Here is a 24,688-nt window from a genome sequence, read left to right on the forward strand (position 1 = left end):
AGAGGAGGGATCAGCCACACTCATATATAGTATTAATCAATAAGAAATTTAATACACAATAATTTATTTGTACTCATTCCCTTTGATACTCCATCGCCAACAAAGCTGAATATAACCAAAGAAGCGAAGAAGCGTGTAGAAAACAAAGGAATGCACAATAGAAAAAAGGGCTTTACAAAGACAAAAAGCTTTTTTTTTCTTCTTTTTTTCTTTTTTCTTTTTTTTTGTCTCTTCTTCCCTGTACAGATTTGAGCGACGATAATGGAGAAGGCTAAAACCCTTCTCAAAATTCCGAAATTATTTATTTCTAAATGAAAATATAACAACATTTAAAAGAATAAAAGAAAAGAAAAAATAAAAGAAATTTTGCTAGCATGGTTTGCCTGGGGTGCATTCAATTGTGCCAGAAAGGCGTACAAGTCTTCTGACGTAGGTTCCTGGCTTGAAGGAAATCATATCATATCTTGATAAACCTTTCTTCTTCCCTTTTGTTTGGTCACCTGATGCAATAAACACTGCTCCATTCATCAACTCATCTCCTTCTGATCTCCATGACCAATGCTTCCATTCATCTTCCATTGCATATTCTCTCTTTGTTATCTATCATTATACACATATCTCAAATCCGTCATATTGCTAATACTTTCATTTTACTAGTGTTTTTTGGCTTTCGGTCGTAATTATATTACCTGTTTGGCATTGGGGTTTGGAGGAGCGATGAAACGATTGCCTTGGCTAACAATGGTAGGATGTTGGCTACCGCCGATCGCGTACATAAGCCAATGAGTGTAGTCATTGTTAACAACATGGAAGAAACCCCATCTACACCTTGGCATCCTTTGCACCAATCCTCTCCCAAAGTGGTTGAATGCTAGGGTTACTTGCATAATTTCGTCTTCTGCGTAGCTATCGCTCGCTCCAAATAACATCACCTGTATGCATGCATACACATGTGTGTAGATATACGTGTCTATATATATATGTATATTTATCATCATAAAAATTAAAAGAAAATTGTTTGTTGTTGTTAATTACCTCGTTGTGGTGAGTGAAATGACAATTGGAGATAGTGATTGCTGTGGAACCCATGATGGCGTCAATAAGACCATCTTGACAATTGGACATGGAAACGTGGTCGATCCAAACATGAGAAGAACCAAAGATGGAGATGCCATCGCCATCGCTCTGTGTTCTGAACCCATAATGATCCACTGAATCTCTAATCATTCCACCCGATTTAGATACGATGTCATGGATGTGAAGGTTATGAATGATTACATTGTTGACGAATTGAATGGTGAGACCAGCGCCAAAGGCAATGTGGACGTTAGCCCCCCGAGCGTCAATGGTCTTGTGGCTTGAGATCATTAGCTCTTGACTCAGCCTAATGACCATGCTTCTCCCGAAGATGATCCAAAGTGGGCCTTTTTGGATCACACCATGTCGTAGGGTTCCAGGTTTAGGATTAACCAAGTCATCGTCAGACGCGTCTGTCACCACGTAGATTGGTCCTCTCTTTCCGCCAATGGTTTGGTGGCCGAACCCCAATGGACATTCCGCTAGCTTCCGTCGGTTTTTAGCCCAATTTCGATCGCATCTCCAACATCTATCAATGGGGTTCGTTGCCAAGCATGGTCCTCTATACTTCTTCCTTAGGCTCCTTCTCGTACTATTGTGACCCAACATCGTTCTGCCAAAACAAACCAACCATATATCAGAGCCAAACATAATAGACATATTTCATTTTTATATAAAAAAAAAAAAAAAAAAAAAAACTCACCGACTAACAGCAGCGTTCAAGGTATCGGTAACAATTTCAGGGTTAGCATTGAAGGCACCTTGTGCAACTTTCTTAGCTTCAGTGGCACGCGTTTGCCAGTATTCATCTTCATCTACATTGGCATTTGCTACCACAAAAAACAGCAACGAACACACAAACAAGGAACTAAAGACAGCCATTGTGTTTTTTTTTTTGGAGGGGGATTTTAATCTATTTAATTTTCTTTTTTTTTTTTTTACTTTTTAATTTTTATTTGACAAGAAATCCAACTGGTGAGTTCTTAAACCACCAGAAATTTAGAAGAAAAAAAAAATAGGAACTAAAATTCTGTAGGCGAAACACAAATGGTTCCGCCCTGAGGGTGGTGAAGGCAGATTTTTTGAGTTTAAATTATAATGGTGAGTTTCAAAGTCAATCGATTTTTAAGGTCCAAAAATAGGATAATGCCCACAAAAAATGGAGACTGAATTTCAACCATTTACCATTTAACCTAAAACCGTTAAAATTAATCGTAATAAACTCCACTTTTTGTTTACTGCCTTTAATCTTAGCCAACAAAATTACTCTTTCTTACACTCATCAATTTGGTGGCTCAAATTTTACTTACCCTTTTGAGTTGTTTTATGAAATGACCTTTCAATTTTTTGTTTAGATAATCATTTGTTAATTTAGCTGCAATTTATAATCCTCTAAGCTTAATAAATATGTAAAACTGTCTTTCCTGTTATAGTATAGTTTATTTGTTAAAAAAACAGTTTCTTTGAGCCTCTTCCTGTTATAAAAGGAAACCTTCTTAGTTTGATCCATGCACATAAGAAATCCATTTGTATCAATCTTTTTGTTGCCCTTTGTCCTTTATCTCGCTTAGATAATGTACCATTCCTCGAGTAGTCAAATCGCGTAGTGATTATTTTCTCAAGTTGACAAAACGCCTAATGGTCATAACGCAAAACTTCAAAACGTCTTTTAAGACATTTCGCGGCTTTGCTCCTTTGTGCAATTAAAAATATAGCCTCGTCGTTCTCCAAATAAAACAACATTCTTTCTTCAATTCATTTTCACAAAAACCAATTAGAATCTCAACCGTGGGCTAAACACTCACAAATATTAGGTAACATATTACTAATAAATGGATTGTAATATTGATTTAAAAGATCAGTAAGACATTGGGTCTAAAAATTCCGTGAAAACAATACATTAGTATATGTGACGATCATGTTTTTAAATTTGGTAGTCAACAAAATACATTAAATTTAGAATATTATCTTATACTCATTGATATAGTAAAGTTAATTTATTATATTATATGATTTGTTTTACCAAATTTAATTATCCTCTCGCTATGTGCTGCCCTGTCCATGCACTTGTAAAATTAGTTGTGGACTTAAATTTAAATTTTCAATCATTTGTTTCATTTAGGAAACTCTTTACTAAAATAGTTTTAACTTCTAATTTAACTAGAGTCTTAGCTAGGAGTCATAGGAAAGTTTATAAATACTTTAATATTTCAAGATGACAAAAACTGAACTAAAATAATATCTTGCTCCCAAGCACAGTGGACGTAAGCACTTACTGAAGCACTCTAAAATTTTGTGTGTTCATCTTCTCCTTTCTCCTCTCTTCATCTTTTCTTCATCTCACCATTTCCTAAAAGAAACTAAAAGAACGGAACCGAGAAAAATACAGTAAAGAAAGAAATAAGAAGAAAGCTTGGAGAACTCTTCTTAATCTTCTATAATCCAAATTTACACACAAAAGTGAAAAGAAATGGAAAGTAAAAGATGGTGGAGAGAGAATCTACCATTACATGCAAATAAGTGATTTCTTTGTGTCCACACACGTGTCTTCCACTACAAATTGGTATCAAAGTGTGCAGAAAAGATTCAAGAAAGCTTCAAGAACCACATTTTTGATTTCAACACTACATCAAAAACTACCTATTATGGTTGTTGTATACATCCCAAATTGAAGGAGGAAAGAAAAAATTGTCACAAAATATCAAAATTCGCGTTTTTGACGGGAAAATACAGAATTTTTCGAATTCAAAGAATTTATGATAGTTTTTAACTATCATAAATCTAAGAAAATTTTAAAATGTAATTAAATATAAATAATAAAATATAATTCCCCCCCCCCCCCAATTTGCCTCCAACTTTTCATTAAAAATTATTAAAATATAAATTTACTTTTATTTCCTCTTTCTTCATTATAATACTCACGATACAACCCAAAAAACCCAACTCCAACCTCATTCTTTTATGTCTCCACTACCTTTCTTCTAAAAAGCGGAGACCCACGACAATGTCGAATCTAAGTGTTTCAAAGAGATCGATCCATGCTTGTTTTCTCATTGACGGCAACCCACACTTGTTTTAAAGATTTCGAAGATAGGTTAATGTTTAATACCTTTCACTTTTGTGTCTTTCTCTTTTCTGAATTTAATCGGTAAGGTATAAGAAATGGAACAAAATTTGGAACAAAATTTACTATTCCATCTGATGATAATGATTTTGTGCAATGTGTCATTCCCCATTTAATTTTCAATGATTGCAAAAAATACTCATTATTTTGAATTGGTTAAAGCATCCATTAACTCCATGAGATGAATGTAGAGGTATAGGGAAGGAGAAAGGCAAAGTAAGGAGAGCAGTCATATTCAACCAAAGTTTTCATTTTCACTCCCATTTTCTTTTCATTTTTCATTTTACCCACAATACGAAGGTATTCAACCAAAGGTTCATTATTTCTATTGTTTGTATTTGTACAGTAATATATTAATATGTGGTTGTGACGTTTTTTTTTTCTTATTTCTTTTGTATTAGTCTACTTTACAGAATATGAAGCATTTTGTTGGTTGCTTACAATGTGTTTGATGAATTGTCTCAATGAAGCATTTGGTTGATTTTTAATTGATTTTTGTTCGTTCGAATTAGGAAATCAAGGCCAAGGGAGATTTCATGGCTATGAGTTGAAGCTTTGAGAAAAAGAGAATGAAAAATGAAAGGTGAGATTTTAAACTTTGATGATGTGTAGGGTCTTTTTGTTTATGTCTATGCATTTTTCAAGTGAATTTGAGTACTTTTGATTTTTCTATTGATCTTTTATTTATGGTTGCTATTGAGTTGTATCGTAATTGCATGATAATCATAGCATAAACAAACGATATATCTAAACTTGAACACAAGTACTTGTTATCTAACTCATTACTAAATTGTTGTAATTTGGTTACTCTTAATTTACTAATGATTGAAGATTAAAAGAAGTTATGAACGTTTTCACTATGAGCAATAAATAAACACTTTATGTTGCTAATGAACTTATCTTGATTTATAGGAAGCTCTAATAAACCATCAATTTCAATTATTTTGGCCTTGTTATAGTTGTGAAATTCTATTTCTTTTTGTACGTGTTGGAAGTTAATATGCAATAATAGTCCTACTGCTCCTAGGCAGAGAGAAGTCTGATATTTGTAAGGTAAGTCATTTGCTATTAAACCTAAATGTATTATTGAATTCCATTTTCCATTGTTATTATCTTTGAAAAAGAATGCTAACCTTCACTCTTTTTTTTTTTTTTTTTTGTCTCTATTATGATCTTGCAATCTTGAAAGCGTTACAGTTTCTTTTGTAACATAAATTTTTTTATTTGATTTGGATTGAAATTATGTCTTGCTTTGATTGAATGATAAATGAAATGATTATTGATAGTTATGGGTATGTACTCTCTCCCTTTCTTACAATAAGTATAGTAGCAACACAAATTTCTACATGTTCTTTTATATTGAAATGAAAGACCAAAAAATGCATAGGGTGCCCATGAGCATATCTGCAAGTTGTTAAGGTGGTGAATTAAAATAACTCGCAAAAACCATATCTTTAAAGTGGGAGCGTGAGACATACAGTACGGAAGGTACGATTATGATTTATGCATTCCTAAAGTATAGTCTTTTTGTTACAATGGAGGCTATATTTTTTATTTTCTACTTTCTGGTATATGCTTCATATTGTGTGTAATATAAGTCATCATTTATAATGCACTTAGTATAGACATCTTTTATAATGCTACGTGAACTTTTCATATGACATACCCTTTTCAACAAACCTCCCCAAACCTTGTTTGTAATATTTACATTTTTTGATAGATGTGTTGTATGTTCATTGTTGATAATGGGTATTCTTCGACAAAGATTTATTTTGTATGGTAGAATTTTATCTGCCACTTACCATGCTAGACCTTTCCAAGAGGAGTAAATTTGAAAATTTTGAAGAAACAACCGTTGTCTTGACTTAAACTTTCTTTGGGTGCATTCTTGTCAATTAGAAGGAATATCTCTCTCACGCTAGCTAATAATCAGTTTTATTTGCTCTCTAACTTTTAGTTTATTCTCTTTAGACACTCTCTAATGCATATGATTCATTTACCACATAAAATAACTGTCGTCGTAGACCATTTTTCTTGTAATGTAGCTATAATGAATTATTTGCATTTTACCATTTTTAAATATTAATTGTTAATAGTTTGGCTATTTATTTTTTTATTTGACTATTATTTTTCTAGTTTGTTGAATGCAACTTTGTTGGTTCGTTTGACACACTTAATGGTAGGTTATTGCCCTTCTAATCACAAATTTTATTTTAAAGAAATATTTATCTTTATTAGTTGAAAACTTGCAACTCTATTTTATTGCTCCTGTCATAGATACGAATGAGGTTGAATTTTATTTATTTATTGATATCCCATTAGAGATATTTTATGTTATTCACCATTGGATGTTACGATTTCAAAAAGTTTATTTTTATTTCATTAGCCAATGAAATTTGTTTCTATTATAAGAAAGTTCATATAGTCAAAAAGTCTGGTGTTGAATACATATTTCTTTTAGTATTCTAGGAGAGTTTCAATCCTTAGGAACATTAGATGGCATTGTTTCATTAGCAAAATGGAGGATTTTAAACAGATTGCATGATAGGAATGAGATGGTATTGTCAAGTAAGTTGCAAAATTATTGTTGTTTAGATGCTTGTGATTATGTTTTTTTCATTTTAGGTCCTTATTGATAACATAAAAGCACTGGATCCATTTCTTTTGAGGTGGAGATTTGTAAGAAACTATTTATTAAAATAGTTATCTTTTACTTTAAGAAAAAATATAGCTAATTTTGTTAATTGAACTTATGATTTAACTATAGTTTTAACTAGGAGTTATAGGAAAGTTTATAAATACATTAATATTTCAAGATGACAAAAACTGACTGAAATAATATCTTGCTCCCAAGCATAGTGGACGTAGGCACCTACTGAAGCACTCTAAAATTTTGTGTGTTCATCTTCTCCTTCCTCCTCTCTTCATCTCACCATTTCTTAAAAGAAACTAAAAGAACAGAACCCAAAAAAATACAGTAAAAAAAGAAATAAGAAGAAAGCTTGGAGAACTCTTCTTAATCTTCTGTAATCTAAATTTACACACAAAAGTGAAAAGAAAGGGAAAGTAAAAGATGGTGGAGAGGGAACCTATGAATACATGAAAATATGTGGTTTCTTTATATCCACACGCGTGGCTTCAATTACAAACATTGTAATCAACTTTATAACGATAGTTCAATTTCATGGTCTATTAGTAGTCGTTCTCATATTAATTCAGTTTCTTCCTCCAAATTTGTAGAACTTTTCCTTTTCAATTATAGAGGACGTCAAATTTGATGTATTTGAATATGGTAGGGTAATTAATAAAGCTTTGAGTTACTTATAAATTTTTCTTTTTAATTGTAATATATCTTTTAAAGTACTTCTCATGAGCTATACTAATATTTTGTTTGGGTACTTTTTAATTAACTCCATCTAATTTAGTTAACTTGGTTGGTTTTTGTACCTTTTTCTTGTAATTATAATGAGGTTTTATTTTAAATTTCTAATTAATAGGACCAAAGATACAATCCCTCAAATATACATGTAGTCGAGTTCAATGGAATAGCTTGAATCTGTTTAAACCTAAAGACTTATTCATGATGAAGTGGTTTGCTTACTATATTTTATTTTTATTTTCTTAATGACGTTCCATACGTTGGATTTTATGCTCTAAGTTTCATGTGCTTCCTAAATAAACTATTTGTTAACTTGCTTTAAATTTTTGTATTTAATTTTGCATAAACTATTTCAATAGAACAATGTCCAAAATTATTTATAAAAACTCGGACGGACAATACGAAGTTCACATGCACAAATGAATCATGTTCAAGTAAATAATCTAAAAAGTCTACGATAATGGATAAAATTAGGTGTCTAATTATTCCAATGATACTATGATTTTGATCCACTTTTGTAATTGTTAAAATGGATACGATGTGAAATGTGTTCTTGGAATATAAGTGGCTCAAGCCCTCAACTCAAAATGTCTACTACCATGACTTAGTTAAAATGGTAGAAACTCCATTAAACCACACTTAATTAATCATTGTTTAAAGTCAAAATGGTTGATTCATCCATTAAATAGCTCAATCGTTCTAATAAAGTCTATGTCATTATATTTTATAAATTGCAAAATTAATAAACTTGAAAGTGGATAGTCATTTGATAATTGTAGGATATATCTAATTACTTCATACGTATAATATGTAAAAAAAAAATGGTATCAACGGTTTTATTTTATAAAATTTGTCATTTATTTTTTATTTATGGATGTGATACAAGAATCTAACCTACCATCCCTTAGAAGAGAAAGTTGATATTCTTTTACTTTAATTTTAAAGTAGTATTTGAGTCGTTTTTTTAAAATATAACAAAATCCCTTTTTCATCATTCAAATTAGTTTAATATTTAATTATTTAATTATTAAAATTGATACAAATAATTTTAAATAGTTATGGGTGTGGAAGTAGAAGTGGTTCTAAATTGAAATAAAAAAGATATTAAATGGGACATAAATTAAAAAGCAATATCATAAATTTCTCATTATTTTTCTCATAAAAAATGACCTTAACGAATTTAATAAATGGAAAATTGCAAAAATTCCATAATTCGGAAATTGAAAATGGAAACGCAGGGTTTCGAACAACGAATATGCGTGCTCGATGTTCCGATTCTCAAGGCCACGTTAGACCACAAATCAACGCCCACAAAGCTACCTCACACTTAATACAAACATCCAACGGTTCAAATTAACTCTATTTTCTTTCTTCCATCGGCCTGCCTCTTCCTTCTTTTCTTATTTCATTTCATCATTAATAAACACTTCAAGGGCCACCCTACGCCACGATTTCCTCTTTTCTCCCTCACCGCCGAAGTTCATCAATCTCCTCTTCCCGGAAAAGCCATGGGGAAAGGTCCAGGTCTTTACTCCGACATTGGCAAGAAAGCTAGAGGTTCCTTCCTTTCTTCTTCATTCTCTGTTTCTCTATGTCTTTCTTGTTCTCTAACTTGTTGAAATTATTTTTTTCCCTTTTTCCATAGATCTTCTCTATAAGGATTACCAGAGCGACCATAAATTCACCGTCACTACTTACACTTCTGGTGGAGTTGTGAGTTTCTGAATTTTTCTTCCTTACATTTTCAGTCGGATTTTGTTGTTTTGGCGGCTTTTTATTGCAATCAACATATCGTTGTTCCTTCTCTGTGCTGTAATTTCTTTTGTGTGTTGCTTTTGTTTGATTCTTGAGAAATGTTTGCATTGGAAAGCTAAGCGACTCACTGTCCTACGCCCCGACGGAACGACGGACCGACTGACCGACTGACCTCGCTTCTTTCTATGTAATTAATGTTTGTTCTTGGGTTTGTAGGTCGGAGGGGTGTAATCTTTGTTTTGAAGATTCAAGAATTCATTTCTGTCGGTATTGTCATTTTCAGGCCGGATATCGATATTGTTTTTTATCTTTATTTTACTAAGGGCTAAGGCAGAGGAATTAAGAGCGGGAGGATTCTTGGAATTCGTGTCAAGAGTGTTATGTAGTTTTTGTTAGAGATTGTTGAAGAAAGAATCGAAAATATTAAAAGGTTTTGCAATGTACATTCTTTTTTTCGTTATTTTGGACGGTTTAATATTTTATAATTAGATGTTTGTGATTGGGTTAAATAAGGTGCACCATTTTCTTAGATAACTTTAGTCGAAAGCAATTTCTTTTCGCGAGCATTCCCAAGGAATAGCCTCTTTCTAGCTAACAATAAAAATGTTGATACACTGAAGCTCCCGTTTGTCTAAGCAATCTCTTACCCAAAAGCTTTTATTTCTATTAATTATTATTGAATCTGGGATGTTCCTATAATTGTTTTTGTTTTCATATGTAAAGCTATAGGCTGGTATCGTAAATGCCATAATCTAGTTTAGGACATAATGTGCAAGTATAACTGACTTTTATGAATTTCTTATGAAACTATCATTTGCTTATCTGACCTTTATATGATGCAGCATGTCACATCTTTCGTTTTTGTATTTCTCTTATGTTATAATTGAACTTTCTCTTTGATTCACTTTTCAGGCTATCAGTTCTACTGGAATTAAGAAAGGTGAGATATTTTTGGCAGATGTAAGCACTCAGCTAAAGAACAACAACATCACAACTGACGTAAAAGTTGACACCCACTCCAATGTAAGTCTATATGACTAAACATTTCAAAGGTTTCTATATGTTTTGAAAATATAGTTTCACTGAATAAGTTTGTATTTTGAAATGCTCTTAAGTGTTTGGTACTTGTAAATAGTTTCCTTTGTATTGTGCTAGAAAAACTATTTTGTGCTGCTGCTGATGTGAAGATTTTATCTAAAGGTTTGTTTTTGCTTGAGCTGTAGGTTCACACTACTGTTACTATTGATGAACCTGCTCCAGGGTTGAAGACAATTTTTAGCTTTCGTGTTCCTGACCAGAGATCTGGCAAGGTAGTTACTTCTTAAATTGTGTGATGCTACTAGGACAAAAACAAATTGATGATCTTTTGTAGTTTTCTAACAATTGGTAGAAACAGGGATGACTTCTCTGTTCCCCATTCTTGCCTCAAAAATATTTCCCACCTTCTGTGAAAATTTTCTTAAAATGGGGTGTTCTCGACTCCTTGTGGTTGATTTATTAGAATAAGATAAACTATGTATAAAAAAATATAAGCTATCAATCTATCATGCAGCATTAATTATCAAACAATTTACACCCGTATGGGCACAGATTGATCTTCTTGTATTTGATCATTTATGATAACTTGTTCAGGTTGAACTCCAATATCAGCATGAATATGCTGGAATAAGCACTGGCATTGGTCTGACTGCCAGCCCCATTGTTAACTTCGCTGGTGTTATTGGAAATGACAAACTCTCACTTGGAACAGATTTGTCATTTGACACTGCCTCAGGAAACATTACTAAATTGAATGCAGGCTTGAGTTACACTCACTCTGACCTTATTGCGGCACTTACCTTGTAAGAAAGCAAACTCTTTCTTTGTACTTCTTTTCTCATACCTTTGTTTATTTATGAGAATTTATCTTTTTCATTGAGAGAAAATGAAAGAATAAAAAAGGAGGCGACCTAAAAAAGTAGCCCGTAAAATGATTCCCTTCCAGCAGTTATTTTATGCTTATTCTCAAAACAATATTCTTTCAACAAAGTGACAAAAATGTAGCACTTTTACTCTTAGTGAGAGAGTTGTCGAGAAAGGAGAGAACACTTTACATTTTCTCTCAGAAGATTTATACTCCGAACTATTAACTCTTAATTCGAAAATGCTTAACTTTAGAATAAAGTTTTTATTTTATTTTATATCTATTACTGGTTAAAACCACTTTGCATCTGCATGCGCCATACAAAGAGGCCATAGCAAAAGAAACCAATAGAAGTTAAAGCCCTTCTATCATAACCAAGACCAGACATATGATATTCAATCTGTGTTGTCAAATTACAGGAACGACAAAGGTGATGCTCTTACTGCATCCTACTACCACCTGGTTAGCCCATTGAGCAACACGGCCGTTGGTGCGGAGCTTTCACATAGCTTTTCTAGCAATGAAAACACTCTCACTATAGGCACACAGCATGCTCTAGACCCCCTGACTTCAGTGAAGGCACGGGTGAACAACTATGGTAGGGCAAGTGCTCTAATCCAGCACGAATGGCGCCCGAAATCCTTGTTCACCATTTCTGGAGAAGTTGACACACGAGCCATTGATAAGAGCGCAAAGATTGGTCTAGCCTTGGTTCTCAAGCCTTAGGGGGAAATCTGTTCATCCTTGGAGATTACCGTGGAGGGTAATAAGCTGGTTTTTTCTTCATCTAGTGTAGACTTTTTTCTTTTTCTTTTTCTTTTTCTTCATATTATCAAAATTTCCCTTCCCCAACTGGAACATTGATGTTTGTTTTCAATTGGTTGCATCTGTTGGAGGGTGTTCGGGTTTGTGAAAATAATTGACTTCAACAATCAGTTTTCTTTTGGCTGAAGTGAACTTTGCGGTGGTTTTTAAACTCAATTGAAATCATTCACTTTAGTTCAGTGCAAAGCGAGGGGTGTTGGTTGATCTTGAAATTATTCGGTTTTGAAAAGGTTTTGTGTAGGGTTGCTGTGGTGACCGCAGATGAAGTCATGTTCGAAAAGAGAATTGGAGAGGGTAATATGAAAAATGAAAACAAAACGGATGAATTACAAATTTACAATGGTTTCAACATTTAGAAAAGTTAATTATTTATAAAATTGAATTTTATATCTTGACTGGGATTCTAGAATTTTAATTTAATGTTTAATCAACCATTTTTTAGGTTAAAAAAAAAAACTTTAGAATTTAAGGATTTAACACACGATGATACACTTATTAGTTAAAAGTTGTAATTTAATAATAATGTATGAATAGGTTTTGTAATTATTTTTTACGAAATGATAAACAGAAGGTTTTAAAAAAGAAAAATCTGAAAAGGATTTAGAAAATAAAATATAGGCCAGATATGAAATAGAAATTGTTTGGAAAAAAAAATAGTTTTTTTAAATTTAATTTTTTAAAAAATAGAAAGTATTTTTTGTGATATTATGTGAAAGCTATAATTAGAAAATAGGGTGTGACATAACTAAACATTCTTTGATCTCCATACTTATACTTATAGATGTAGCACTAAAAGTAAATTGTAAAAATCTAGTTCATTTTTTAAAAAAATACTTCTAAAAAGAGATTACAAATTAAAGAATGGATTATTTGTAATTAAGGTTTAAACACCCAATTTAAAAAATATATATAAAGGTAGACTTAAACATAGACTACTATTTGTTTGAGTCATATTGTAACTTATATATTTGAGAAAAATCCGTAAAAAATGATACTTAAAATTAAAAAAGAAAAACCTAGGTAAGGCCGTACCCGCTCTTTTACTTCCTCACTCTCGGGGAGACTATCCTTTCTTCACGCCGGTTCCCTCCCTTACGCACCTCCTTGCCACCGCCGCCGTTGGTATAGTCTCTCTTCCCGCTTTGTCCCTCTTCTACCAGTTTTTTACTGCTATACATTTGGCACTCCCGTCATCCCTTGTCCGGTTCAAAGTTCACCTGTGCACGAGGGCAATACTGTATCATCTCCGTCAACTGGAAATGTTTTGACGGTACGCATCCCTTGCTAGATCCGAATCTCCCTCCATTTCTCTTTCTCTTTCTCCGGTAACTTTAGTTATTTCACTCATCTATTTCTCTATTGATTGGCCTTTTCTGGTGCTGTAACAGTGATGGTTCTTTTTTTTCCTGGTTCGTGTTATTACTGCACTGTGAACATGATGGGAGAAATTAGTGTTTATGTAACTACGAGAGTCTCCAAAGTGTGTATTGCAGTGTCGTGTTTAGAGAAGAAAAGGGATTTTGTTTCTATTTTCTTGAATTGTATCTTTCTTCAAATGTCTGTCCGATAATCTGTTACAGGATCGGCGCAGCCTCAGAATGTTACTTACTGTTTGAATTTCTTGAATTGTATCTTTCTTCAAATGGTTTGATTTTTTTTTTCCCCCTTTACTTTTGAAGGTCTCCTGTTAACAGTGAAATTCTCGTTTTACTATTAGTGCTAGACTTTGTTTCTCATTTGTGTTATCTTAACTAATTTTTGGGAGCTTGATTGTAGAGAAGAAATGAAAAGAGGAGCTTAATATCTAGGATAAGCTTGTGTTGATTAGAAGCTTCATTTCCGAGCAAGCTATAATGGAAATTGATGATCAAAACCCTGCATCAACTGCTGCGGAATCTCCTGAAACCCTTCCTGGTGGTGAAAATGAGGAACTTGATAATCCAGCCGAACCAACTCAACCTGCAGCTACATCAGTTATTCCACCTTCAATTGTCCCTGCCATTGCTCCTATCCCCCCTCCAATTATCCGTCCATTGGCTCCTCTTCCGAGCCGACCTCCCCTCTTTAGGCCCCCTGTAACACAAAATGGTGAGCTGAGAACAAGTGACTCAGACTCGGAACATGATGAATTGGCTCCTTCCCGAACAGCTCCAGGTTCAACTGCAGAGTATGAAATCTCAGAAGAGAGCAGGCAAGCTAGGGAGCGTCATGAAAAAGCCATGCAGGAATTTTTGATGAAGCGTCGTGCTTCTGCTCTAGCAGTGCCTACTAATGACATGGCTGTTCGAGCTCGTCTTCGACGTCTTGGTGAGCCCATAACTCTTTTTGGAGAAAGAGAAATGGAAAGACGGGACAGGTTGCGGTCGATAATGGCACGATTGGATGCTGAAGGGCAGTTAGAGAAGCTCATGAAAGTTCACGAGGAAGAGGAGGCTGCAGCTACTGGTGGAACTGAGGAGGCTGAGGAGGAAGTGCTTCAGTATCCCTTTTATACTGAGGGGTCCAAAGCTCTCTTGGATGCAAGAATTGATATTGCAAAGTATTCCATCCTAAGAGCATCTTCACGCCTGGAGCGTGCAAAGAGGAAACGGGATGACCCAGATGAAGATGTGGAAGCGGAAATGGATTGGGCTCTGAGACAGGCTGAAAGTTTGGTCCTGGACTGTAGTGAGATAGGAGATGATCGACCACTTTCTGGTTGTTCTTTCTCGTCTGATGGAAAATTTCTTGCCACTAGGTATCTTCTCACTTTGCAGTTAATGATTTTTAGCTACTGTACCAGTTTCCCCTTTTTAATATCCATCCCCATTTCGCCTCTTGGTAGAAGGGGGAAAAACGAAAAAAGAAAATATAATAGATCTTTCTGGCTATAGATTAGCTATTATCTTCCTACTTAGCTAAACTTCCTCAGTTGAACACGAAACCAAAGATAATATAGAAATTAATGTTTTTCCATTTTTCATTCCAGTACGTGATAAGCTTTACAGGCTTTGTATTTAGCTTTCATTTGCTACTGGCTTTGCATTTGATGGTTTCTGTATTTTTTTTTCTTGTTTCATTTCTATAGTTCATTGAGTGGAGTTGCAAAATTGTGGAGCATGCCTCAAGTAAGGAAGGTTTCCAACTTTAAGGGACACACAGAGCGTGTTACTGATGTAATGTTTTCTCCAGTGAACGAGTGTTTAGCAACTGCCTCTGCTGACCGAACTGCAAGGTTGTGGTCTGCTGAAGGATCTCTACTTAAAACATTTGAGGGCCATCTAGACCGCCTTGCACGAATTGCCTTCCACCCGTCGGGCAAGTACTTGGGCACAACTAGCTTTGACAAGACCTGGAGATTATGGGATGTTGAAACTGGTGTAGAATTACTTCTTCAAGAAGGTCACAGTAGAAGTGTCTATGGGATAGCCTTCCACCATGATGGATCCTTGGTATCATCTTGTGGACTTGATGCGCTTGCTCGCGTTTGGGATCTTCGAACTGGTAGAAGTGTTCTTGCCTTGGAAGGCCACGTCAAGCCAGTAAAGCTCTCTCCTTTCTTTCGATGGGATTGTAGAACATTTGCTTTTTTAATAAATTGGCTTGTTTGCTTCTCACTGATTCCTTGTTTTTCAATGGATGTCATATGTCTATGATGTTATAACCAGGTCCTTGGAGTTAGTTTTTCACCCAACGGTTATCATTTAGCTACTGGTGGAGAAGATAACACTTGTCGAATATGGGATTTAAGGAAGAAAAAATCTCTTTACATAATACCTGCACATTCAAACTTAGTTTCACAGGTGAAATATGAACCTCAGGAGGGATATTTCTTGGTTACTGCATCATTTGATATGACAGCAAAGGTAATCTTGAATACTGCCAGGATGATATAATCTTGTTCAATTCTTAATATTTTCATTTGATTGTTGCTTAATCTCACTTGTTGTCTAAGGTTTCACTATCATATGCTCAACTTTTTTTTTCTGCAGATTTGGTCTGCTCGAGATTTTAAGCCTGTGAAGACACTCTCTGGTCACGAAGCAAAAGTTACATCTTTGGATATAATTTCAGGTTAGTTATATAACAACTCCTAGGTCATTTACTATTATTGCGTTGTTTACACAGATTGCCACCTAAAGATTTGTAATTTTCACCGGTAATTAGCCTTATTTAGGCACAATCTCAGATTGAACTAATTAACAAAAATATCTTTCTGAGGTGGAACCATATTATGTCATTGATGAGCTGGAATTCGGGATCCTATTTTATTAGCTCTAGTGGTGAAAATGGACAGCTTTTTCTTGGTCTAAAATTAAGTGCTCTTTCAAACATTATAGGTTATCGATTTTAGTTACTGGTTCACGATCTCTTCTTTGATCACCTTTAGATTCTTGAGATATCCTCCTTATTTCATTTTGAAATATTCCTTTTACACAAAAAAAAAAGAGGTTTCGGACCTTTGGTGGCGGGCGATGGCCATGTTAGCTCCAGTGAGAGAGAGCAAACGAGTGAGAGAGAAAGGGGACTAACCAATGAGTGGTACAACCAGTAGGGAAGGGGGAACTAAAACCAACTAGTGATGGAGAGAAGGGGAAGAAGTACCTTTTGGTTTTATTGGGAGAAGTGTTGAGCTCGAGTGAGAGGGAGATAAACAAAATGGTTGTTGATTGAAGTCTCATCTCTGCAATTTATGAAAGAGAGAAAAAAGGAAAGAAAGAATGACTTGAAGTCTTTAACCTTCAAAAAATTGTGTGTGTCTATATATATAGATAGATAGGTATATGAGATTGATTCAGTTCAGGTTGAATCAAAGTTCTTTTCAAGTATGCCCAATTCTTTTGTTTATTTTTGTGATCTTGTACAATTCACAGCGGAGTAACCAACCCAAGTTCTAATTACTCAACTTTTTTCATCAACATAGATTGGAAGGTTTATATTGAGAGAAGTGAATGAATATAGGAGGGAATTAGAAAAAACGTGCAACAGAAAGAGGGGATCAGACTAACTACGTGGACTCCAGTCCAAATGAACAAGACCTAGGTCATAAGTACAAAAAGAACTACTGATTGACGCCCACAAGGACATGTTAGGCCGTTCAAGAGATTTTACTGTAGCTTAGCTTTTTCCTTCGTTGTTTGGTGGCCTCTTCTTTGGCTACCTGTTGGGTGTTCTCACTTTAGAAGGTTAAAAATTCTAAAAAAGGTAAATCTTTTTGTGGTGAATTCTTAAAAGTAGTGCCAGTATGGTTGGACTATACCAGGGGAAGGGGATCTAGAACACCTTTAGGGTGGTGTTCCTATGGCTTAGAACAAATTCTTTTTCCCGGATGATGGATGTTAGTTCAATCCAAGGTTGTTAAATGATCTTTTGGGCACTGGAAAGTATTTCAGTAATCTTTGTAATACGGTGTTGGTTTTTTCTCTAATCTTCACCCTTGCTGTAATATTTCAGCCCATTATTGTTTATGTGAAATTTCAAATAAGACCAACTCAACCAGAATATGGTTAAGGATTTAGGAAATTATTAAAGGATACTGGACTGTTTTTGTGACAAGTAAAACGTTGGAAGGTGTTTGAATGTAATTTGCTTGTCTTTAAGGACGCAACCATAAAAGTTATCAACAGTTTTTCTTTGGTTTTAATATGAATGGTTACTGATACATCTTTAACACTAAGCTCTAAGTTTGTGCATTGTATGCTTAAAATACTTTATGGAGCTTTATTCTGCATATATGCTTCTGATACCCTGATATTGTTCTTGTCAATAACAGACGGACAGTGTATTGCAACCGTCTCACATGATCGGACCATAAAGCTCTGGTCTGTTAATAGTAAAGACATTCAGACTATGGACGTTGATTGACTTTTCATAGTATCAACATGGGAGATGTTTCACGACCTTACTTGAACAGGGTTCTGTTCTATAAATTGTTCGTCTCGTCCTTGAGTACTAAAGAGACATGAGAGATGTTTCGAAACTTTGTGGCCTCAGGTGATAAAGAGCTTGGATCAGATGATCTCTGTAACATCATGTATCTGATTAAAATTTTTTAGGGAAAACCCCTGTACTTTTTTTTTTTCCTAGAAGAGAAATGGAAGGATTATATCAATGGAGGACATAGAGAAAAAGGGAGATCGGGATATTTCCCGCATGTTGAGATTAAAAATGCACCAAAATTAGAGGTAAGAATTGATAAGTAAATTACATGTAGTTTTCTTTAGATTTCCTTTTGGTTAGAAATGGTTTGTGCACCGACTACCATAGTGATTATTCGGTTAAAATACAATTTCAGGTAAGCCTAATTGGACCAATTAGACTCTAACCAAATCTATAAATTTATCAATTGCTTTTCCGTCTTAATCTCTGTTGAGTTCGATAAGCAAATGTTTTTTAATTAACTCTAAATTGAATAAGTTGGTGGTGAAGATGATCACATTCCCTATTTGGATGTGTGCACAATTCTCGAAAATCTTAGTTATGTTGAATTGAAATAACCGAAAATGTATGGATTAAGTATGGAAGAGAATTATGCTTTTTTTGTTGGATTTGGTTGTAACAGTATGATCTAGAATTTTAGATTTTCATTTCAATACGAAATCAGAAGTAAATGAAATAAGAAAATACATGCGAGTTGATAAGTGATGAGAACAAGAAAAAGGAATTGAAGAGAGAGAGAGAGAGAGGTTAGGAAAAAGAAATTGAAATTGTCTTTGTTTGTAATGGGAAACCCCAAACACGTGCATAGAATTTGATCAAACTCCAACGTGGATGCATAAATGTGATTTAGTCATACATGAAACGCAATTAAATAAATAACACACGATGAAAAAGGAAGCGTACCAATATTTTTACACAAAGTTCTTCAATATATTATGCTACTTTATACAGAAATAATTACTTTAAATTTTAAAATAATATATCCTTCAGACATATATGTGAAATGTTAAATGAATTTAAATGTAGAGAGTCGTATAGAAATTAGATACTAATCTATAAATTAGGTTCAAAGTATGAGTATACAAAGCAATATTTTAAAAGAATTATAAAATGTTGCAAAATTTTATATTTAACTATTATTGATAGAATTTGAAATATTTTATACATATTTTTATCAATTTTTTTTTTTTTTTACAATACTTACTCTAATAATATGTTATAAAAAGAAACCAAGTATAACTTTTAAATATTTATGTGCATTTTCGGGTGTGAGACTCTGTTTAAGTGTACAATTAGAAGTTACCAAATAACACACTTTTTTTTTCCTTGTTAACATTTAAAAACTCAAATAGTTATAACTTAAACAATTATGGTATAGAATCATAAAAATAGAGCTGAGTTAAAGTCTATTAGATTGAAAGTGATTAATTTAAGGAGAGAACAACAAAAAGTGGAAGATATTAATTTTCTTTTTTATGAAATAAATAAAGATAGATATTTGTCGAAATATTGGGAGTTTGAAAATAAAAGGAAGGCAGTGTGGAAATGTCAAGATATTTAATTTTAGGTATTGACATTGTGGAAATTAAGGGATTGACATATGGAGGAGGCAATGAATTGCATGAAGGCAACAAGACTCACTCAACCTTTCATATTCTTCTTCCTTCTTCCTCAAATGGGAACCCCAACTTTCTCTCTTTACTTTTTCTTCATTTCTCTCTTTACTTTTTCTTCATTTCTCTCTTCCCTTTCCCTTCCATTTTCTCCCAATTCTTTTGCTTTCCATTATTTCCATCCCAATGGGTAACTGCTTAGATTCTTCTGCTAAAGTTCAAAATGCCCACACCTCCCAAGGAACTCACGGTAACACTCTTATCTCCATTTCTATACATGAATCTCTGACCCTTTTCTTTTCTTCTCTTATTATTTATGTTTTTGCTCTCTTTTGGCCTTATGGTTTCTGGGTTTTCATTGCTTTGATCTTTTGCTTGGTTTGGTTATTTGGAATTTTTGGTGGATTCTGCTGTTCCCTGTTGTTTTCTTTTTCCCCTCTTTTCTTTCTGGTTTTAGCTAATTTGAGATTAGGCTGCTGTTTTTATGATACTGTGTATTGGTTGAAGTTTCCAATTGTTTATTCTGTTTGGAAAGAAAAAAAAGATCTAGAGACAAATGTAATTTGTTAAAGTCAATGGAATTAATTATTTTTATTTGGAGCTTTATGGGAAATGGGTAGAAACTAGAAAGTAATGGGTTTACTATTGTAAGCTTCTAACCTTGATTAATTAATTGAAAATTAAGTATGACAAAGTTGAATTAGAAATTTGTTTCAATTTTCCTAACTCCTAAGAAATCAACCATTGCCAAAAGTGAGCCTAGCCTATGCTTATACTATATGTTCAAATCCACCACTCCCTACAGCTATTGTATTGAAAAGATTTTAATCACATATTCTTGAAAAAGTAAAAACAAGATTTGAAATTCTTATTCATGAGGTAACAAATAAAATTATTCGTTTGAAATTTTACAAATTTTTCTGGAAATGAACCAGAATGATAACCACTTACTTTTTAGTTCTTTGGCTCTTTAAAGTTAAGCCTATAAACACTAATTTATATTTTGGTTCAAGTGTCTGTTTAGTTCAAATTTCTCATGTCTTAAAAAGTTTTAAATCCACTTCCAATTTAATAACTTTTAGTTTCTAATACGTTATTAACTTTTTAATTTTCTGTTTTATAGGTTCCTATATTAATTTTGTTAGTTTTTGACCGATTTGATAATCATTTGAATTTTTAGAGTTACTTCTGTAAACACTACTTTTACCGTACCAAAATAAGTTTATATGTTTTATTATCTACTTTCTACTGACGTTTTAGAAAACCAAGTCAAGTTTCTTTAGGACGAAAACCATATTAAAAAGTTAGGAGGTAACACGTAGAAATTTCAAAAGTAGAAAACTAAAAAGGAAATCTTAATAGTTATGCCTAAATATAGTACAACTTGCTTGGAATTAGTTGCAAGGGACGAGTGAAAAGGAATGAACCGTCTTAAGTTATAAAGTTGTACAAAAGTAAAGATGTTAATTTTTTCTCTTTTGATTTGCTAATCCAAATTTCCAAAATTAAAAGGTTATATATATGTTTCTATAAAACTTAGAAGGTAAAAGGTTTTCTATAGTTATGTTATTTTTAAATGATTGTGGTCGTGACCGATGGAAGCATTAAAGGACATAAATAACAACAGAGACCTATTAAATATATATATATATATAAGTTTATAGACTTATTAATAACTTTTAAAAGTACAAGAATTTAGAAATACTTTGGAAACTTTTTGAAGTTAACACTAGGAGTAGGGGCCTATTAGATGGATACGTAATTAAAAGTTGAGAGATTTATTTATTTCTTGTAGTACAGAGTCAGAAAGATGCAACCTTAAAAATTGGGCGGAGATATTTTACAAACTTATTAGTACTAGAGAAATTAAATAGATATTAGATACAACTTTAGTTTTAAGGATTAAATAGATATAACTAACGAATCCCTGACACTGTCGTGGTTTTCCTTTATGGATCAGAAATCTCCCAAAATTCAAGCAAGCGACATCCATTAGTGCCTTCCAATCTTCCTAACTCATTGGTGGATAGGAATAACAACGTACTAAGTCTTCCCACACCAAAAACAGAAGGTGAAATACTGTCATCTTCGAATTTGAAGCCTTTCTCTTTCAATGAGCTCAGGAGTGCTACTAGAAATTTTCGACCTGATAGCTTGCTAGGTGAAGGGGGATTTGGTTATGTTTTCAAAGGATGGATTGATGAAAATACATGGGCCGCAGTGAGGCCGGGAATGGGAATGGTTGTTGCAGTCAAGAAGCTTAAGCCTGAAGCTTCCCAAGGCCACAAGGAGTGGTTGGTGGGTATAGCCTAATTGATGCTATTTTCTTTTTCACTTTTCTTGTGTTCCTTCTGTTATATTCTTTTGTCTCCAACTAACTGCAATTAAAATTCAGACAGAAGTTAATTATTTGGGCAAATTTCATCATCCAAATCTAGTTAAGCTGATTGGGTATTGCTTGGAAGGCGAGAATCGTTTATTGGTATACGAGTTTTTGCCAAGAGGGAGCTTGGAGAATCATCTCTTCAGAAGTAAGTTCTGTAAACTTTAGTTGTACATAGTGGAAAAAGGGCCTTTACTATGGATGCTCCATATAGTTGACTCTGCTGCTTGGATTCATACAATGTCATTGACTCTGTTTCTTGAATATTCTTCTACGAAATTTGTCTGCCTCTCTCTCAAATGCTCTAATTATCAGTTTTCACATTGTAAAGATAGTTAACAGTTCATTTATGTACCCTGATATGAACTGGATTAGGAGTACTCAAAGGGGGTGTTTGAGGTATTGATGAGTTACGAAGTCTAGAGTTAATATGTCAGAATTAGGAAGAGGGCAGAGTTGTAAAATGGAGTTTCTCGATAAATATGCAAAATAAAGAAAGGGGAGAGTATGAAGTTTCTCGATAAATGTGCAAACTTCAATAATTTACCATTGAAGTTGAGTTAACTAACACCAACTAATGAAGCTGGTGGGCCAAACCCCTCTGAAGTGTTCATAATGGTTGCTTTTGCATCTTGAAAACTGTTTACATATGACCCTCTTTATAAACTTTTCTCTCTTTCGAACAGGTTTATAGTGAAAAAATTGCTTTTATGTGGGTTTGGATATTATATGAATAAAATATCATGTGAAACTCACATTTTATTTCGACTTATAATATATGTAATTCAACAAGCTCACATGATAAGTTCTGTTGTGCAGGGGGTTCCCAGCCTCTTTCTTGGGCACTGAGGATCAAAGTGGCAATAGCTGCTGCCAGAGGGCTTTCCTTTCTCCATGAAGCCGAATCACCTGTTATATATCGCGATTTTAAGGCATCCAACATCCTACTTGATGCAGTAAGAAAGCGATTCTTGTAGAGAAAAACACCCACATCCGTTCTGCACAAATGCTATACAATCTTGTTACAAGAAGTGTTGTTTGTAATGCAGGAATTTAATGCAAAGCTTTCTGATTTTGGTTTGGTAAAGGCTGGTCCAACTGGAGATAGAACTCATGTAACTACTCAAGTTATCGGGACCCGTGGCTATGCTGCACCTGAATATATTGCTACAGGTTCGTAACATATCCTATATTGCACTTTTGCAAAGTGTTGGTGGTTCTCTCTTTTATTTACATAAGCTGAAATACGTGTTAGCTAAATTTGAAAGGATAAGGCATTATTTGTTAAACCATTTAGTTTTAGAATTATTGAACTTACAAATACTACTTCAACAGATGAATTTGTTATCTATATTTTCAAAATCTAGGTCAAGCTTTGAAAGCGAAGTAAGTAGACCGGTCTGATAACAATTCGGTTTTTGGAAAATGTACACAGAACAGAATCCTAGCTTTTACACTACGCACTATCCATTATCCATGCAATGTATTTCATTGAGGTTTCTGCTTTATGGTGTATGTTTATTTTTCATGAAAATAAAAAAAAAATCATAGCAATTAACCCTTTAATATCCACTTCTGTCTAGGTCGACTGACATCCAAAAGTGATGTTTATAGCTTTGGAGTTGTGTTGCTCGAATTGTTGTCAGGTCAACGTGCTGAGGACAATCTTGTTGAGCGGGCAAGCCCTTATTTGGGTGATAAAAGAAAGTTATTCCGAATTATGGACACCAAACTCGAAGGACGATATTCTAAAAAGGGAGCTTATGTAGCTGCAAATTTAGCTTCACAATGTCTTACGAGTGAACCGAGGGCCCGACCTCGAATGGCAGAAATTTTGGGTGCATTGGAGGAACTTGAAACCCCCAAAACTCCAGCTAGAATCTCACATTCAGTTCAACGTAGTACTCCTACTTTGTCAAACTCGAACCCTGATGGGTCTCTCTCGAAACCGCATCAGAAGTCACAACAATAATAATGAAGATGTATTGTATAGAGCTTGCTAAGATTTGAGCTGGGTAAAAATCTTTCATAACGTCCATGCTACTGCCAGATATTGATCAACTTTTGGTATACTATGATTTTAGTTAACAAAAACATAGAGGAAATTGGATAGTTTCTTAAAGGTCAGAGTATTAACATGTATAACAACATAGAACAACTTTTTTTAATTCCAATATAGTTCCTCTTGTAATTCTTTAAAAATGATGCAATATACACAATTGTGTATAATTTAACTTGAACCTTACTAATTGTGTGAAATGTACATGAAAATGTCATTCTTTTTTTAGTACAATGGTATGACGAAAAGAATGGGAAGACTCACGTTAACAATTTTTTTTTTTTAAATGAACAAAAAAATGATTTACATACACATGGGAGATACTTTTTCAAAGCTGTAATTTTAAAAAATAGATCTTAATTATTATTTCCTTATAAATTTTTGGACTAGTCTAGTAGAAGAAGGTTTGCTGAATGTGACAGATACACAAATAATATCATCTTGCATGCTCTAAAATTTCACAAGTTTAGAGGGAAAAAGAGTGGTATGCGGAGGAGTTGATGAGCCTTCAAGAAGAGATGTTTAATAGTTTAGAATCCCAATATTTTTTAAAGTCAATTTATATCTCATTTAATATGGAGATACATACAATTACAATGAAACAATGGTGTCTACCAATATATTTAGATAATTTTAAGAGATTATTTCAAA

General features: G+C 33.7%; 4 protein-coding genes across 5 annotated transcripts; 3 read left to right on the forward strand and 1 right to left on the reverse strand.

Annotated features, from left to right (window-relative positions):
• LOC101217922 (pectate lyase) lies at positions 1–2,086 on the reverse strand. The gene is made up of 4 exons (XM_004146744.3): positions 1,781–2,086; positions 1,036–1,690; positions 690–932; positions 1–600 (listed from the first exon to the last, which is right to left on the reverse strand). Exons 1-4 carry the CDS (start codon positions 1,957–1,959, stop codon positions 370–372), a joined length of 1,308 nt encoding a protein of 435 aa, XP_004146792.2. The 5' UTR covers positions 1,960–2,086; the 3' UTR covers positions 1–369.
• Positions 2,087–8,975: 6,889 nt separating this feature from the next.
• Positions 8,976–12,249, forward strand: LOC101207764 (mitochondrial outer membrane protein porin of 36 kDa). Its single transcript, XM_004146702.3, has 6 exons — positions 8,976–9,137; positions 9,226–9,293; positions 10,248–10,358; positions 10,559–10,645; positions 10,968–11,176; positions 11,658–12,249. Exons 1-6 carry the CDS (start codon positions 9,089–9,091, stop codon positions 11,962–11,964), a joined length of 831 nt encoding a protein of 276 aa, XP_004146750.1. The 5' UTR covers positions 8,976–9,088; the 3' UTR covers positions 11,965–12,249.
• An 800-nt stretch (positions 12,250–13,049) lies between these two features.
• LOC101207521 (U4/U6 small nuclear ribonucleoprotein PRP4-like protein) lies at positions 13,050–18,356 on the forward strand. 2 transcript variants are annotated; one of them, XM_031886878.1, is made up of 6 exons: positions 13,050–13,333; positions 13,845–14,800; positions 15,131–15,584; positions 15,711–15,908; positions 16,035–16,116; positions 17,816–18,356. In XM_031886878.1, the coding sequence occupies exons 2-6, from the start codon at positions 13,917–13,919 to the stop codon at positions 17,905–17,907; spliced, it is 1,710 nt and encodes a 569-aa protein (XP_031742738.1). In that variant the 5' UTR covers positions 13,050–13,333; positions 13,845–13,916; the 3' UTR covers positions 17,908–18,356. The 2 variants fall into 2 exon arrangements, with proteins under 2 accessions (XP_031742738.1, XP_004146749.1); XM_004146701.3 differs by having other exon boundaries at positions 13,052–13,333; positions 13,840–14,800.
• A 1,222-nt stretch (positions 18,357–19,578) lies between these two features.
• LOC101208008 (probable serine/threonine-protein kinase PBL3) lies at positions 19,579–24,218 on the forward strand. The gene is made up of 6 exons (XM_004146703.3): positions 19,579–19,845; positions 21,556–21,893; positions 21,991–22,126; positions 22,798–22,934; positions 23,028–23,151; positions 23,562–24,218. The coding sequence occupies exons 1-6, from the start codon at positions 19,782–19,784 to the stop codon at positions 23,948–23,950; spliced, it is 1,188 nt and encodes a 395-aa protein (XP_004146751.1). The 5' UTR covers positions 19,579–19,781; the 3' UTR covers positions 23,951–24,218.
• The last annotated feature ends 470 nt before the right edge of the window (positions 24,219–24,688 follow it).

Source organism: Cucumis sativus, chromosome 6 (genome assembly GCF_000004075.3).
Source record: "Cucumis sativus cultivar 9930 chromosome 6, Cucumber_9930_V3, whole genome shotgun sequence".
Classification (NCBI taxonomy): Eukaryota; Viridiplantae; Streptophyta; class Magnoliopsida; order Cucurbitales; family Cucurbitaceae; genus Cucumis; species Cucumis sativus.